Genomic DNA, 18729 nt, shown 5'->3' on the forward strand with positions numbered 1-18729 from the left:
ACTTCATTAAAAATATTATTTTAGTAATATTACATTTTTAATTTATTTATTTATTTTTAAAAAATATATAACTAAAATTAATATTTTGAATATATTTATATGGTTATTTAGTTTTCAAACTATAATAAATCTATATATTTTTCTATTTATATACATCTTTTTAGTTTTAAAAATTTAAAATATATTATTAATTATATTATATTATATAAACGGTTTTCCGGTTCGACCGTCCGGTTAAAACGATTCGACCAGTTGAATTATTTTTTTAAAGTAAACTGATTCGATCACCGATCCGATTATGAAAACATTCATAAACATTTGTCGAACTAATTAAGTAAAGAATAGATCAAAAAAAAAAAAAAAAATTGGACGGAGAGTAGAGTGACAAGGCTTTCGAATATTCTGTAGGGAGAGAGGCCATTTTTAAATCTGCTATAGTGGGTTGCTTCTTTTTTAATATATAGACTAAGGTAAAGAAAGGAAGAATATGGCCACTGATATTGCAATAAACAATATTGGTGGAGTACGTACATATATGTTTCATTAGTGATATCGATCTCGATTTTTCAGGCTAATATCTTTTCACGTAAGTTTGTCGATGCAGTACTCCTATATATATAAATAAATAGCATGATTTATAGACCGCTACATTATCCCAAAGATTTACCTAATATATAACGAATTGAATGATAGTGATTGTGGATTCGTACGTAGGGCTGACGTACGTATCAAAATATCTAATTATCGGGATATTGTATCGAACTATTTTCGATATACAGAAATTTTTTCAGTATACCGAATTTTTTTTCGGTTTTGTACGGTATCAGTGTGGATTTTTTTCATACCAAAATTTTGAAATTTCGGTATCGATACCGGTATGAATTTTTTTCATACCAGTATTGTGGTAAGGTATACCGAAAACTCATCTCATACGTTATTAAAAAAAAGGCAAAGAAACGTAGTCTTTGCTATTTGAAGATTGTATATGTTATGTCAGGATCGAAAAACAATCTACTAAACTGGATCAATTCTCAACTGGATGAGATCCCTTTTGTTCAGTCAGTAGTGAGTTGCTACTGTTATTGAGTTCAGTAGTATTAGCCACTGAACTCTCCTTTCTCCTGAATATCAGTATCAATTGACCAACAAATAAGAATGTGCGAAATAAGGTCAACTGAGAAATTAAGCATGCATCAAGTGGGGCTCTACTGGATGTATGTGAGTTTAACAGAAAATAATCAACACAAGTATTTGTTTCTGAATGTTCGGAGCTTAAACTTCTACGCCACCCCTTCTTCTGTTCTTCAGAAGGTAACACTCTAGAAGACTTTGGGTGTGTTTAGTTGTCGTGATAGGATAATTGATGGATTGATAATTATGTGGATAATGTATGGATTATTAAAAAAAATGTGGATACAAGAGACCTTGTTTTGTATGACTGATTACTTATTTATTTTGATTGGATAATTGAATGGATCAATACATTCAATTTTTCAACTCCGATAATGCCCCTCCATCCGATCTGCAAAAGATATATACTGCATACTTATTTCTCAACCACAAAATCTCATCCTTTTTTTTATCACGTCAAAACACCCACCCTCTTAACCCAAATGAAGTTCCGATGAATTCTGAAATCCTACACCCATTTCGTGCATCGTAGATTTGGGCATAACAACGTCAATCTTTATCTCGCTCCTTGCCTCCTTTACTTGTTTCGAAAGATAATAAATTACAATTTATTCATACAATTTGGCTAATTAACATGAATTTCTCTCTAATTAGCTCGTCAAAATTTATATATCAAGATCCATTTGACGTTAGGTGGTTTTTGGAGATAAATATTTTGATGTACACAATTGAGACGTCTCTCGTGCAGTGATTACCAATTATCAAAAGATAGAATTTGTTTGGTAGATGGATTAATTGTGACATTGGTTGTTTACAGTGATTTGTATATCTCATTTGGGTTTTTGAATATGTTTGATGTTTGGTTCAGTTATACTCCCACATTAAGTAACAAAATACTTTTCAAAGTGTTTCTGTGATTTGAGCTAAAATCTCATTTTGTTGCTGATAGTAATGGTGGTGTTGTTAGTCTTTGATGCGACCATTTCTTGTAATTAATCCTTCCCATGCCATGGAACGATTCACTGTTCGCCGTAGTGTGATTTGGAAAAGTCTGTAATCTTCATACACGAATTTCTCAAAAATATGGGTGAAGATCTTGCATACATGTTTACGATTTATTCTTCTCGCACCGTGCTAGTTGAACGGAATCCTCTGCTGCAACGGTGAGTGTCTCAGGCTGAATCCATTCTCTCGTCTCTACATCCTGCTTTAGATCTGAGATCTACGCCACGTTAATGAGGTTGAAATAAATATCCAGGAACAACTTGGTAATTTTATCTCCTAATCCATAACACTGTATGAAAGTGGACTCATAAACCCTGGGCCAGCTCGGGATCTATTTTCCATTCTGAACAGTGTTTAATACCGGGGCTCCAAGTGGGAGAGAAGTCCAAAAATCCAGACAAACGCTGGTTAGGTTTTCAATCCTCCACTAATCATGTAAGCCAAACGAATTCTTTAAGTATTACAACCTTTTGCAACACCCCATCTCAGCTAGGACTTACCCTACTGCCTTTTGCTGAGACTCCTAGACAATCTACTGGTTTCAGCACTCTACTAAAAACAAGTTACAGAGGTTTGCAGCACCTCAACTATAGAATACAAAGTTTATAGTTTAACACTGAACACAATATGATCCTAAATGATTTGATTTATTTGAGGCGTGTGCTGAGTGTTCTTCAGCTCTGATATGATCTGTAATGAAAGCTTTGAACTCCTCTAGTGCTTATGTGAACAACTGAACATGTTCAATTGTTCTTGGACATGATATGAGTGATTGTGAGTTCTTGAGAGCTGGATGTTTTTCCTTCTGGTTGTGGTCTCTTATTATAGGTACAAGATAAATCATCTTTGATTCAAATACATCCGTTGTGTTATAGTTGTTTTCTTGTCTTTTAGTTCTCTATAAGAAGGTACATTACTGCGACTGAGAAATTCTGATTGTACCAGTGTACTTGAGACTTTGTCCAGAGGTTAATGGCTTATACTAGTTACTGAGAACATCTACTCTGCTGCTTCTGCTTCTACTGATTTTCTCTGCTGATACGTTCTACTGAACTGTTCCTTTGGATAGATCAGCTACTGCTTCTGCTGTTGTTTTGTCAAACATCAAAACTTCAATGTCCTAACATGTTAATAAAGGAATATGAGAGACCATTTTTGACGTTAAAGAACTTTTAGGATTATTATTATAAAGTAATGCTATATATATATATATATATATATATATATATATATACTTTTTTGTAATGAATTGGGTTGGTCCAATTCATTCTTGCTCTCGTGATCTTCTCCCCCCTGGTGGGGAGTTTTTTGCCCTCCCCAGGATTGAGGGAACATTGCATTTATGACCTGGAGTGCAAGGTTCGAATCCTGGGGAGGGCAAAAAACTCCCCACCAGGGGGGAGAAGAACATGAGAGCAAGAATGAATTGGGCCAGCCCAATTCATTATATATATAAAATTTAGTGTACATCTTGATTTACATCTTTTCTTATTAATTACAATACTTATGTAGATTACAAACCTTGAAACTTAATTTATTTTGAGCTTTAAAAATTTACAATTAAAAAATTATATATGCGCAAACAATTTTTCCAGCCTCATGAAATCATAATTAATACAAACTTTGTGTGATTGGATTTCGACCGACGTTGACATCGATCGACATAAAGACAAATAGAAAGACAGCCACGGCCACACGGGTCCCCTCGCTATATTTTTTTTATTTTTTTCAACTTCGATAAATTTATTAGTTTTCATTATTTTAATAAAGAAAACATCTTAATAATAATAATGATAATTATAAAGCATATGAAATAAATTGATAGTAATCATATTTAAAATCAGTTAAACCAAAATGATAGTAAAATGGGTATAATTCAAAAATTAAATTAAAACAAGCCAAATTAAAATAGATCATTTTATTTGTATCCAAATTAACAATTTTTTTTTGGGGAATAATCTAATAAAAGTTAATATAAGCAATTAAAGCTTAGGTTTGTTCAGTTTAACCCATTTTGTTAGGAATGAGAATGTGTTTAAAAAGGTTTATAAATGAGACATTATTTAAGTTATATAATGCAACATGACTTGGAATTCGTCGCATAATTAACTGAAGATAAATGGATTTGGATGTATGAAAAGAATGGTGTTTTCTCGATCAAGAGCGGGTATAAGTCTCAACTTCATTCTCGGGATTCATCACCCTTCGTCGGAATTACCAACTGGAATCTTCTTTGGAAGCTGCGTATACCTGTTAAAGTGATTAATTTTGTCTGGAGGGCGCTTTCATCTTGTCTCCCTACTTTGATGGTCTTACAATCAAAGCGAGTTGACCTTCAGGTTACTTGCCCACTTTGCCACAATATGCCAGAAGATGACTTTCATGCTTTAGTATCATGCCCTTTGGCCCGTGCAGTGTGGAGTATCACATCCTTAAGGAGTTCCATAGCAGCTGTGTCAATTATTGATTGGTGGAACTCTATTGCCATCAATCAGGAGCCAAAAGATATTGAGATTACAGTATCAGTCATGTGGAGCATCTGGCAGAATAGAAATAATGTGATTTTGAATGGGCAATGTTCTCCTGCAATTCGTTTATATTTCTCGGCTTTGGATCTTCATTCCCAATGGCATACTGCTCATCTCCTTCAGTCAGTTCATACTCCAATCACAGAGCGCTTTTGGCATAAACCTACAAGGAACATTCTCAAATGTAATGTTGATGCAGCTATTCTTCCAAATCCTCCTCATGTTGGCTTCGGCAGTATACTCAGAGACCATCATGGTATTGTTATTACATCATCCCAAGGAAGAATTTACGGTTTGCAAGACCCAGCAACAGGTGAAGCTCTTGCCATACGAGAGGCTCTTAGTTGGTTGAAGAATTTTAATTTCTTCTCTATCATTGTGGAATCTGATTCTCTAGTCGTTATCGACGCTCTCAACCACTCTGTTGCGGATCGTTCTCCTTTGGTCTTCTCATTGAAGATTGTAAACTCCTTGCTCAAGGAGTTGCATCTTGTACTTTTGTTTTTACCCGTAGATCAGCGAATCAAGCCGCTCACGCTTTGGCTAGAGCGACTACTTCTATGCCTGATCTTGTAGGAAGGATTGATCCACATCCTACTATTCTTTTGAATGTAATTTCCCCAGACTTGTCTTCTTAATAATATATCTTTGTTTTAAAAAAAAATGGAATTTGCTTAGTTTAGTTGGACCTAACTCACCTCAAAAGCTAACGCAATAGATGAGGGTTGTCTTTGTCTATATTAAGGATTCCCAAAAACTCTATCCTACCGATGTGCGATAATATTTCAACACCCCCAGGAATGAACATCTGGAGCGTTGGTAGGCAGCCCAATTATGGGCGGTCCAACATACATGGAGGGTCTGGACTTTGATACCATGTTTGAAATTGACTTGCACCTAACTCACCTCAAAAGCTAGCTCAAGAGGTGAGGATTGCCCTTGTCTATATTAAGAGCTCTCATAAACTCTATCCTACCGATGTGAGACAATATTTCAACAATTGATACTATTGTTTTAATTTTTCCACAATTAATGCAGCAAAGAATTGCTTCGATGATTTCCAAAATCGTCACATGGAGAATTCTGATACAAATGGGTGCTTTATTTTCATTTAAATCCCGTTTCATCTTAAAAAATAAAAATAAAAATCCCGTTTCCATAAAATTTGGTTATGTATCCTTTGTTTCTCAATAAGAAATGAAAATTTTTGATTCTACGTTTATGCAGATCAATGTTATATATAGGTTGAGACTTTGAGTTAATGATTTAAGATCTTCACAAGTTAGTGTTGGACCGAGTGCTTGTCATATTACCAAAAGTTATAGTTGGTGGTAACGTTGCAACTCAAAATCTTTTACCTTAAGTATTTCTTTAAACATTCATTTGTTTATTATTACTAGAAAAGAACATGTGCTTTGCACGTGGAAACATTTTATTTGTGATAAATTAGACATCTGATTGAATTCAAAATGACATTCATGTTGAAAAAACTCATATATGTAAAGATAAATATAGCAAATTAAGTCAATATATAACTAAATATTTCAATTTTTTTGGGTTGTTACATTTTTGTATCTTTAATAAAGTGATTATTGCATATACTACCCTTGTGAAATCATAAGATTGCTAAAAGCCCTATTCGATTATTAACCCCTTGTGTTTTCAAATTATGCGCACAAATACCCCTGGAAACACGCACTGACAAAGAGTTGAGTGGTTAATTTTTGAAAATATAGGGATGTATATACTCAATATTAAAAAAAATATAGGGAGCTAATAGATAATTCTTTTAATTCATAAGAGATTTTTAGAAATCTTGATATTTAACAGGGGTTATGTATTCAATTTCCCCTTATTAGATATTTCAACTTTGTTGGAACTTTGCATAGTTTTGATATTTACGAAACTAATCAAGCAAAACCAGTACTAAACTGTACTCGCTCAACAAGCAAAACCAAAGTAGAAGAATAGTCAAGTCTTGGAGCCAAACTGAAGACATCAACTGAATTGACCGTTGACCAAAGGTCAACCAAAGCAAAATATATGGACTGTATTAAGCTTAGAGAGCTAAACTGAATCAATCTCACTTAAGCTATATTGTGACAATTGATCAAAGCTAAACTAAAACCATCAAAGTCATCAAGTGTCATCGAGCAGTCGAGCAAATGAATTATCTTCACATGACAAACTGCATTCAGTTTAGGAAGCTAAACTGAATGAGTTCCTCAAAAGGCAAACTGCTCCAACAACGCTAGACTGAATCATCCAGAGTACACTTGACCTAGAGTGAATCAACCCTACTCTTTTGGATAGACTTTTTCGTACAGATAAGACGCCGCATAAACAGAGCACAACAGTGTACGATGTTCTCAGAGAATGTCTGCGGAAAATACAAGATAACTACTGTGATTTGAATTTGAAAGAACCGTTGTCCGCCAAGGATAAATACACGTAAACAGGGGCACTTGATAATCATGGTGGTTCTTAGAAAAGTACTCGACACATAAACATGAGCCCTTGAGAATCATCAGGGTTCTTAGAATAGTACTCGCACATATTCTTTCATTGTCTGAGGTAAAATGAGCATCTTCAGTTTACTAACACATTCAGTCAATGAAAGAAAAAAAGCTTACTTCAACATTTACATTAAAGATTCATTGAACACAAGCACACATATATGTGTATTGAAGATCATATTGTGCTAAGTGTTGAGTTATAACACATTAAGGTATCGTTTGAAGTCCACGATAGGATAAATGAGGATAGATAGAGAAAGATAGTTTATTTGGATTTAAAGTATTAAAAGTTAGGTGATAAATAATATTGTGTTTGTTTTGATGATAAAAAAGATGGATTATAATATTCATATCAATGAAATACCTTAATTACCCCTGCATAATAAAACAAAAAAAATTAATTGGATTTCGCTTACTATCTTGATCGAGAGACGAAAGAACCTGGTAGATGATCTTGTCCCCAGTAAAGCCTAAAGACGAAGAAGATTTATTCTACAATAGGCGATGCATCACCAATGAATTTTTTTTTTTTATAGATTCTTCCCATTGAATTTCTATTAATTTTCCAACATTCTCTTTTGAAGGTTTTGATTTGCAGTTAGGTTTGAACGAATAAATTTTTCACGAAGATTCAATAGGTTGCCTTTGGTGGAAGAATTGGACTTTTCATCAGAGCTAATTGAATGGGCTTTTCATTCAGAATGTCATGAAAATTTGTTTAACTTTATTTTATTGGCAGAGCCATCTTGAGAAGAACACGCAGTATAGGTGTTGGGTTTTGGTACTCAAATGTGACATAATTCCGTTTGAAGGTACTCCAAAATACCAAACATGCAAATACACAAAATTAATTTGTATTTTCTTTTTATATGCTCTTAAAATCTTGAATGACCACACTGTTTTTTGCTAGATTATGAGTTGATTTTATTTGTTTGTTGTTTCTGGGATGAAAATGGCGAAATTAAGACAATAAAATATCATTTTTCTTTCATTCCACTTCATTATGAACAAACCAGAAAAGAAATAAGAAATCACCTTCCAGATTTAGATAGTTTTATAACTCCATATATTCTTTGATGGTTGTATTTATAATGAACTCGTACTTTGTTTTCCAAAAATCAGAGGCGCGCCAATGTTTCCCGCTGGAAAATGAGAGGGAAGATGAAAAGGAATTTTTCGAAGAAAGAAGTGGGAAAAGTGAGGAAGATGAATATGAATTTTTTGGAAGGAGGGGTAAAGTAAGGGCATAAAATTAAATTGACGTAAGAATATCAAAAAAATACTATTGAAAATTGATAATGAATCGGACATGGAGGATATCAAAAGGATATTCTTAGTTTCTTGGAGCTCTATCTTAAGCTTTGAGTTAGAATTCAAGTTGTAAAATGTATATCTCAGAAACTAGGGTTTCTAATTTTGGAAATTTCGATCCATTTGAATTCTAGTGATTGATATTTGATATTATATTAATTTTAGGTGCCATATTTAAGCCGATTGGAGGTATTGCTAATTTTTCAGAATTTATTTGGAATTAATTTCGAATTTTCAGATTTTTAAGATAGGGGATTTTCGAATTTTAGTGTTGATTATTCATTAATTGGATGTTAGACGCTCTAGAAAATATAAATGCGCATTTTTGAAATTTGTAGGAATTTTCAAAAAATTCAGATTGTTTTAGATTGGGTATTTCGATTTTTAAGAGTCGTGTATTCACTATCTGGATATCATTACTTCATTAGGACGTTACTATGTGAAATATGGATATGGAATCTTTATTTCGATTGTTGGAACTAGTTCGATAATTCTTGGATTATTTAAGAACTAAAAAGTGATATGAGATACATGATTTGCCACAGGATTGGATTTTTCAAGAAATGCTTAAGATATTTATATGATAAATTAAGTATCAGTCGAAGTACGTATGAACTGTTTCATTACGACGCCTATAATGATATGTGATGGCTTTAAGTATCTTGTCATGAATGACAACATACTTTATGCATTACGTGAATGATATGATTGCAATGTAATCATGAGGGAAACATACAAGAAAAAATCGTCCAGACTTGAAATCGCAAGTCTCTTCATGACCGACCAAAAGTTGAAGCCATTGATTTTTATACCATTTTCCTTCTTCTATTTACCCGAGTGGTTTTCAGGTTATAATGGATTTTCATGATTTTTCTTATTAACTATCTGCTTTTTGTGCAATTTATGTGGAGAGTATGGAAGATGGAAATAATCAGTATTTTGAAGTCTGGGCTACACATGTAGGTTAAAGTATACTGGTTGCAAGTGAATTGTTTGTAGCAACCATCTCATCATCAGGTTTGCCTTTTCTTGCTTCCATGTTTTATATTGGTTTAAGAATTTGACTGTTAAAAAACCTTATTTGTATTTTAAAATAAAACTAATTATAAAATCATCCATATGTGCTATTTTCTAATTAATAATAACTAACCATAACAATACAAATAATCCAATGTTTAATACTATCGTAAATATTTTATTTCATATTATATTATTTTAGTTAAATGTAAAAATAATAATTTTACATGGTTCACAAATTAGGATAAATGCATACTATTTTATATAAATAGCAATTTTTTGCACACTCTTAATATCAATTATATTAGTTTTTTTTTTAAAAAAATTCAATTATATTATATTATATATATCAATTTGTCGATTCGTCGTTGGAAGTTCAAATTTTGGTCCTTTTCTTTTGGGGTCTCTTGTACCCAATTGCATTTCTCCCTTGAATATGACGATTGGTTCCCACTACTAAACAAATTTTGAACTTCCATCTACGATTTTTTTTGATATCGAATCTAATATATAAGAAGATTCAGCGTGTTCTTGGATTTAGATCAATCAGGGGTTTAATTTTTATCATCAAATTCGTTCGATGGATTACACTCCAACCCTCTCCACACCCAAGTGGAATGTCGATCGACCTTTCCTCACCGGCCGGTTCCTCCAGGTCCCAATTTTCCATATGTAGAGATTTATTTCTTAGTTTTGATATCCTGTATTTCTTGCAAGTTTAACTTGAAATGAAGTTTCATTTTATCTTCATTTTTATTTTCGATTTTGGGGTTTGAACATGAGGAGATTTCCAATTATTCAAGAAGTGGTTTGTGCAGGAAACACAATCTACATCTCGAGCTACTGAAGCAAAGGTTTTTTCCTTGGAATTTTTCAGGTTATGGGCAGTTTTTAATTTGAGAATTCACAGATCCTATGATTTTCCTTTTTATGTTTATATTTCCCGTCAATTTGTACTTCCATATTTCTTTTACAATAGCCCGATAATTTTTCGTAGAGTATTTTTATATCATAATGTTGATGACCATGCATTATTTTGTGCAGTCCTGGAGTGGACAAACCTATAGGTTGCTACCATGCTGCAGTTCAGGTAAGTGTATTGGGCAGTTAGCCCCCCACCCCTCTACTAAGTAAGAGAAAAATGTAATTTTTTCTCTCAAATTTTGAAAAGTTTTTAAAAATTATGTTTAACAACCTACCGTCATATTTCTGGGCTCTGGCTCCACCGCAGATTTAGATGACACTAAAATAAACCTTCTTTTTTGAATGTGTTTCAGTCACTACTAAATGCACATTTGAGTTGCTTTATGATCCCATTCAAACAAAATTGGCTCAATTGCGACTTGTATTATGTGATGGAAAGAATTCAATGTAGATGATGAATTTTGCATTGAACTGAGCTGGGGATGTGTTAATGGTTTTGTTCTCAATTGTAGTGGTATGTAAAATAACTTGTCGGCATTTAAGATATTTGTAGCTCTAACTATAGAGTTTGATACTAGCATGAAAAATAATGGATTATGTTTTAAGCCTCAAAATCTCTAGCCTTTGATAAAAAAAAATTAGTATCCTCTGTTTATTATATTTTGCAGGAATTGATTGTTATTGATGATTTGCTCTCCGCTTTAGTTGGTATTGAGGGCCGATATACTTCAATCCGCAGAGTTCTTGGGAAGGATGATAATGTAACTTTCCAAGTTGATGCATCTATGGATTTGGCACTTCAAGTAAGCATATTTCATATGCCTTCTGTGTTCGGTCTAAAATGCATGTGTCCATTACATTTTTCTCATAAATATCAGTCACTTTGATTTTTTTTAACCTACACAAAATATTTACATAATTTCAGGAGTCTGCAAAACGGATATTCCCTCTGTGCGAGAGCTACTTACTAATCAATCAGTTTGTTGAATCGAGGTCCCAGTTCAAGTCCGGTCTTGTAAATCATGCATTTGCAGCTGCACTCAGATCACTGCTTCTTGTATGCTATTTGTTGTTTTGTTGTCCTGTAATATGTTTTCTGCGTCACTCTTTGTTCTTCCAATTACACAATGCTCCATGTCTCTGGTGGGAAGATAAGCCCGCAATAATCCTATATGTGATTCACATAGCTGTAAGCAAGCATATGACAGTTGGCATCTTAGCATGTGGGAAAATGTGTGCCATGGAGAAATTGCAGTAGAATGCTCTCTCTACCTAGTGCCTGCTATTAGTCTATTAGTGGATTGCCCGATTTTCAATCAAATATAAAGATATATGTTACTTGTGGGTCTATAAATAGAATTTAACTATCGCAAAGTTTGATTTTGAAAAAGGGATGTCAACTGTTCCAGGACAACCTTTTTGGTCTCATTTCCATCAAGACTAAATACGATTGTGATCTGTTTCTCTACCTCTGCTTGTAACATAAGATTGTTGAACACATTTGTTTGTCAAACTAAATCAAAACCTGATTCTCATCTTTTTTTTAATCATGCGCAAGTTGTCGGAGAGGTGGAGATACCTGACTTGGTATACATACCTGGATTATTATGAAAAAAGAACTAATACCTTCAGATGAATGTGTATTTAGGATTACCAAGCTATGGTGGCTCAGCTTGAACATCAATTTCGATTAGGAAAACTTTCTATTCAAGGATTCTGGTTTTATTGCCAGGTTTGATTGGTAAAACCTAATTTTTTTGTATATAACCTTTTATTATTGAGGAATTTACTTGATGTTTGTTTCTAACATCTCACAGCCAATGATGGGGTCAATGCAAGCTTTATCCATAGTGATAAAGAAGTCTTCGGCTAATAAGTTTACTGGTTCCTCTGTTCTCAACCTCTTGCAGAGTCAGGTTTGACATTGTGCATTTTAAACATACTTGAAGGTTATTTCAGATTAAAAGTTGTAGTTTATGATTTACATTTCCTGGGCTAAGTTTTTTGGTGACATTCTCAAATTGGCGGAATAACCTTTCCTTTCAGGCTAAGGCCATGGCTGGTGACCATGTCGTGAGGTCTTTGTTGGAAATGATGTCCCATAGTGCAAGCCAAGCATACCTTGGTATATTAGAAAGGTACTATCAGTTGATGCCTTAGGGTTGCATACAGTAGGGTCTTCATGTAACAGTAGTTTAAATGTCTAACTTTTCATATGCACTATAGATTTGAAAAACCTAAACGGTGGAAAAATTAGTTGTAGCAGGGTGAAGGAAATGCATTTTGCCTTCGAACCTGAAGAAAGCTAACCAGTGAGTTTAACAAATCAAAGCATCTACTCAAGGGACTAGCACCCGGTTCTAATTATAGCACTTGTAATTTTGAGGCTTAGTACAATTTTGGGGATTTTGGGCCTAGGTGCGGGGGGAGCTACTATGCTCATATTTTTCAATCCTTTAGTGGTGGTTTAGATAGAAATATGGAATAACATTTCATTCCCTTCTTGAAAATTTTTACTCTCTCTCCTAGAAATACTCTGGCCTTAAAACTTTGATTGTCCCCTTTCCCCCTAAAAGTTTCCCCTTTAAAATTTTTCATTTAGCACCGAAAAAATCCAATTTACCCTCTTAAATTTTGCATTTCAGACCCCTAAAAATTTTGAATTGCCCTGTCTAGCATATTTATTAGTAAAAGTACAATTTTGGGGATTTTGGGCCTAGGGCGGGGGGAGCTACTATGCTCATATTTTTCAATCTTTTAGTGGTAGTTTAGATAGAAATATGGAATAACATTTCATTCCCTTCTTGAAAATTTTTACTGTCTCTCCTAGAAATACTCTGGCCTTAAAAATTTGATTGTCCCCTTCCCCCTAAAAGTTTCCCCTTTAAAATTTTCATTTAGCACCGAAAAAATCCAATTTACCCTCTTAAATTTTGCATTTCAGACCCCTAAAAATTTTGAATTGCCCTGTCTAGCATATTTATTAGTAAATAAATGTACAAACAGTATCTTGGTTCCACTGCTGCTTTGGGCTTCTCTTTTATAAGCATTGTGATTTTCTTTTTTCAGCGCATCCCTTGAAATTAATGAACTGTTTTATGTTGTAAAAATACGTTTTTCTTGATAAGAAGTTTTAACTTCAGCTTGAGAGACTGATGTCAGTGCAGAGCGAGTATGGTAATATGCAGATGTGTGATGGAGTGCTGTTTCTTCTCTTTTGCGCTTATCTTTATACAAATTTGTTATATTTACTGCTGAATTGAAACAATTACAGGTGGGTCTACGAGGGAGTGATTACTGATCCATATGGTGAATTTTTCATTGCTGAGAATAAGTCTTTTAAAAAGGTTTTTTTTCCATTTAAAAATAAATGCTGCCGGACTTGGCTTTTAGGAACCGTCTGATCTTACTTTTAACAGGAAAGTCTCACGCTAGATTATGATGCAAAGTATTGGCAACAACGCTACAGCCTGAAAGATGACATACCTAGTTTCCTTGCAAATGCTGCTGAAACAATTTTGACAACTGGAAAATATTTAAATGTCATGAGAGAGTGTGGACATAATATTCAGGTTAATATCTTGAACTTGTGGGTCTATGATTACTGTCTTCAATCTTCGAGTCAAATTGGTTTGAACAGGTTCCTGTTGCCGAAGATTCAAAGTTAACAAGTGTAGGGTCTAATCATCGTTATCACGAGCTCATTAAAGCGGCTTATGATTTCGCTAGTGGGGAACTATTAAATCTCATTAAAGAAAAGGTCTGCTCAAACCACGCCTTCCCTATCCTCATTTATTGCTCTCCCTTGCCTTGTAAAATTCCTTTTTTGACAAATATTATGTCTTGTTTGCAGTATGACTTAATGGGAAAACTGAGATCGATCAAACACTATCTTCTTCTTGATCAGGTATTACTGGTTTTTGCATTTACAGTGATTCATGTTTCAGTTTAGATTGAGATTTTGCAGTCGTGTGTACAAGGGATGAGTTATTGTGAAGTAATAATCCTACAAACATTTTTCACCCATGGATCATTTAGGTCAATTTTTGGTCTACGAGTGATCAAAGGATGCTAAGTACTCTTTAATTTCCTATACAGACAGCAGAGATATTGGTTTTTCTCCAAGCTGTGATAAGAAACTTTATGTTTCTTTGGCTGCGGAGTAGAATGGTTTTTCCTGTTACCACATGTGATTTTGTGACTGATATTTGCTGGTGGCTTTCCATGTGGGGTTGTAGTTTAAAACATCAGAGGTTCATTGAGTCAATTAAATAGTCTTTTCACACTTTTTTAACCAAACTTGCAGGGAGATTTTTTGGTTCACTTCATGGATATAGCTCGGGAGGAGCTCATGAAAAAACCAGATGATATTTCTACTGAGAAGCTACAGGTGTGTTGGCAAATATATATTTTGTGCATTAGAAAAGTAAAGACTAAATTTTGTATAACAATAATTGTATGAGAAAACAAGTTGTTGAATTCAATAATAGTAGGGGTATGACTTTATTTCTGTTCTATCCAGTCACTCTTGGATCTTGCATTGCGATCCACAGCTGCTGTGGCAGATTCATACCATGAGGACTTAACATGTTGTGTGGTGAGTTCCAAGAGCTATACCTGTGTGGTATGGAACTGTATCTGCATCAACTTCAGGAAGTTCTTTAATTTTATTCCAGGAAACAACCACGCTGTGGAAACGGTTGAGTGTGCTCGCAGATCTTCAAATGAACCAGATTGTTTCTAGCCATGGTGACTTAGAAGAACCTGTGAACATAACAGGCTTGGAAACGTTTGCCTTGGGTTTTAAGGTCGACATTCATTTGCAGTTCTTTCTCTGTTCTTTATGTTTTTTGCTCTGGGTCCCTGTAAATCAACTTCAAATTCAGTGTTCCAATCCACCATGCAAGATATCTTTGTTTTGAGCTTTATTAATGAGGTGCCTAGAAGTGAGTGTGAATTAATTCCCATGTGGTAACTTTGGGGTGTTTATTTTGCGGTATGCATTTTGTTGCTTTTAATGTTTTGTTTATCTGTGTCATTACTTCTGTTAGAACAACGGATAGATAACTTAGATGTTGTAAATGGCATGCAACCAAAATTCAGCTAAGTTTCAGCACCTCTTAATCAAATACAAAATTGGTTTTCGGTTTATTTATTAGATGGTCCTAGGTGATTTAACCAGTTTACCAATCAGGAAGTATGCTAAGATTGAAACTTGTAAAAATGCCTTAATTTATCAATGAAAGAAAATTATTTAAGTTTTAAAATTTCTTTTGATTATCTAGTTCAAATTACGGTTCCATTATAATGTTATGCAATTCTGTCTTCTCTGTTTCAGGTTTGTTGGCCATTGTCACTTGTGATCTCAAGAAAAGCTTTAACAAAATACCAGCTCATATTTCGCTTTCTCTTTCACTGCAAACATGTGAATCGACAGCTTTGTGGGACATGGCAACTATATCAAGTATGGTGCTTGATACCATGTGACTATCCCCTTAGTCCTTTCAAATAACTTATTTGAGATGTGTATTGTGTAGGGTCTTCGCAAACTCGACATGCAAGGGATAGCAATTTCTGTCTCTTCTTTGTTGTGCCGTAATATGCTTAAATTTATCAACAGCCTTCTGCATTATTTGACGTTTGAGGCATATCACTCAACCCTCTCGTTTTCCTTTGTTAATTTCACATGCTGATAGCTCACACGATTCCTGCTAGATATTCTGAACATTTTATCTTTTCTTTTTTTTCCCTTTCTTCTTTCAGGTTCTTGAGCCAAATTGGCATGTGATGCATAATAAACTTCAAACTGCAAAGAGTATTGATGACGTAAGTGGATATTCTTAATTATCAGACCTCTTTATTGAAACCTTTTACTGCCTCCGTCCCAATTTTATATGTTTGATTCTTTTGTCACAGAGATTAATATATTTATTGAAAATATCAATAATTGTATATAATGCACTGAAAGAAAGTGAAGGAGAAAAACTGAAATCTGTTATTTTATTCAGATCTCAATACAACGTTAAATAGAAGAAAGCGTACAAGTCCAAATCTCACAAATAAGGAAATATTCTCGTCCTAATATTTACCTTCCTAAATTTATTTTAAACAAATAAAATCGTAACATATTTAATCTAATCAAATCAGGCCTAATATATCGACAATAATACAAACAACTTTCAAGTTGTACTTGTACCATTATATAATGAGTGTTTATATAATTGGCTTGTCATCTTTCCAATAGTTACTTAATTACAAGACCCTAATTAAATAGGGGTACATTAGGAAGAGAATAAAAGAAATATTGCTAAACATAGATACATGTCTATATATTTGGGACCACGGAAAAGATAATATGACTTATATAATAGGGATGAAGGTAGTGATTCTGGTAGTGAACAAATCTTAAGTTTGATGAAATTCTCATCGTTATGCAAACCCTGAAATTTTTTGAACTAGCTCTTTGAATTCTATGATCCAGGTTATTGAGTACCATGATTTTTTTCTGGATAAGTGTTTGCGAGAATGCTTGCTCCTTTCTCCCATTCTTCTCCAGGTATGCTATCTGTTTCATCATTGGTTTATATTTTGCCTTTGTGAATAACTGGTAATCATTATCAGATACAACTCACTTTTTTATATCAGTAAAATCACACAATTTTCTGCTCTAATTATTTGGTGTGCAAATTGCCGAACAGTATCTTTCTTGTTTGGCAAGTCATTTTAAATGGTAGCCTTTTGAAGAATATGTTTTTCGGAAGCCATTTGCCATTGAGTAAAACCTGATGTCTAGAAATCCCATCTTGTATTTTTTGCTTGTGCCAGGTAACCAACTCCCATTGGTATAGCAGTAACACATGCTATATATCTAAATAACATTTATTTTGTTTTTCAGTAAAGTATTAAACTTGTTTCTAGCTTGTGAATAGCACAACCTTGATTTAATATGGCAATTTAATTCGATGAAGATGCTACTCTCCTCACTCAATGACTGCCTTCATTGCAGAAACTGGAGAAAATGAAAATGATGTGCCTTCAGTATGCAGCAGCAGCTCCACGATTGATCACTTATTCAGTCGACACTCCCGAAACAGATGCACTTGATGTAGAAAAATACAATAAATTGAAACTAAGGACCCAATCTCAGGCACAGAAAGTGGTGTCTGATAATGCAACTGTCATTGATTCAATTCTGTATGTTGTTAGACAATTTTCCCTGAACCGCAACATCTCTTTCCGTGCGTGTTATCTGATGTTGTTCAATGCATGATCTGCAGGAAGTTTGAAAGGGAATTCTCGGCTGAGCTTCGGAGCTTAGGGCCAATATTGAACAGCAGCTCTAGTGCAGAGCCGTATTTGACACATCTTGTGCAGTTGCTTCTTGGTGTTGGAAGGGATTAGTAATTTACGTTGTAGTACAGAGAGCTCGGGTGTAACCAAATTAGGAAACGCCGCATACATGATGCTTTTAATGTTCGAGCCCTTATTTATTTTTTTCTTTCAATGCGAAGCTCGCTTTGTAACATCTTATCTTTGGTCCGTGTAGACTCCGTTTTTGGTATCAACATGATAACTAACCCATCCGAGCTAATTGTAAATTATGTAATCACATGAACTTATTTGGGTTTTCAGAATTTATCAATCAAATTTGTGGGTATGCCTTCGGTCCGGTAAGGCATTTTCTTTCAGTGAATTAAGGCCTCTACCAATCAACTTCCTTATATCAGATTTTATTTTGTTTTGTTTTTCTTAGAGAAATCTTCCATATATCATATTTGCAATAACTTTCAAGGGGTCCTTTTTTCTGTTATCAACAAATAAAAACTTAACTATCAAAGAAATAAAATATAGTTACTAAACTGCACAAACCCAAAATAAAAACAGTTCTAACTCGATGCATGAAAATGAGAATAACTGTATAAGCTTTTTAAGGGCATCCACAATGGTAAACCTCCCACCACCACTCTTTTGTGGTCTTCACTCCGTCACATCAACGTCGCCACATCAAAAACAAAAAATATCATTTAACTATCCACTATAATAAAAACATCAAACAACTCTTTTATGAACCCCACACTTATTTCAAACATCTCAACTATTATTTAATGAAACACACTATTAACTTACACTATCAATATATACATTTAATATATTTTTGTATACATAATTTATCATGGATATATTTATAATATTCATTAATTATACTTAATAAAAAATAACTATTATTTTTATTAGTTGAAATTTATATATATATTTTTAAAAATTTGATGTGTATTTAGAGGATAAAATTACAACCA

The 18729-nt window shown here is 33.8% G+C and overlaps 1 protein-coding gene across 6 annotated transcripts; it reads left to right on the forward strand.

Moving 5' to 3' along the window:
- The first annotated feature begins 7619 nt into the window (after positions 1-7619).
- On the forward strand, positions 7620-18120 carry LOC140887785 (gamma-tubulin complex component 2-like). Of its 6 annotated transcripts, none has more exons than XM_073295261.1 (24): positions 7620-7818; positions 7920-7992; positions 9403-9508; positions 10050-10163; positions 10327-10385; positions 10553-10598; positions 11101-11235; positions 11358-11489; positions 12081-12164; positions 12250-12348; positions 12479-12570; positions 13707-13779; positions 13852-14004; positions 14073-14192; positions 14286-14339; positions 14739-14822; positions 14955-15029; positions 15109-15240; positions 15771-15896; positions 15970-16077; positions 16196-16258; positions 16914-16988; positions 17439-17626; positions 17710-18120. In XM_073295261.1, the coding sequence occupies exons 4-24, from the start codon at positions 10089-10091 to the stop codon at positions 17831-17833; spliced, it is 2097 nt and encodes a 698-aa protein (XP_073151362.1). In that variant the 5' UTR covers positions 7620-7818; positions 7920-7992; positions 9403-9508; positions 10050-10088; the 3' UTR covers positions 17834-18120. The 6 variants fall into 6 exon arrangements, with proteins under 6 accessions (XP_073151362.1, XP_073151363.1, XP_073151359.1 ...); XM_073295262.1 differs by having other exon boundaries at positions 9455-9508; XM_073295258.1 differs by having other exon boundaries at positions 7620-7992; positions 10033-10163.
- Positions 18121-18729: the final 609 nt, after the last annotated feature.

This window comes from Henckelia pumila, chromosome 3, assembly GCF_033568475.1.
Source record: "Henckelia pumila isolate YLH828 chromosome 3, ASM3356847v2, whole genome shotgun sequence".
Lineage (NCBI taxonomy): Eukaryota > Viridiplantae > Streptophyta > Magnoliopsida > Lamiales > Gesneriaceae > Henckelia > Henckelia pumila.

Excerpts from the sequence above, each read along its gene's own strand:
- LOC140887785 (XM_073295258.1), top strand. The coding sequence starts at position 10,089 with ATGGATTACACTCCAACCCTCTCCACACCCAAGTGGAATGTCGATCGA. Across the intron at positions 11,490-12,080 it reads CACTCAGATCACTGCTTCTT|GATTACCAAGCTATGGTGGC; the intron begins GTATGCTATTTG and ends ATGTGTATTTAG. Across the intron at positions 14,193-14,285 it reads TAAATCTCATTAAAGAAAAG|TATGACTTAATGGGAAAACT; the intron begins GTCTGCTCAAAC and ends TCTTGTTTGCAG.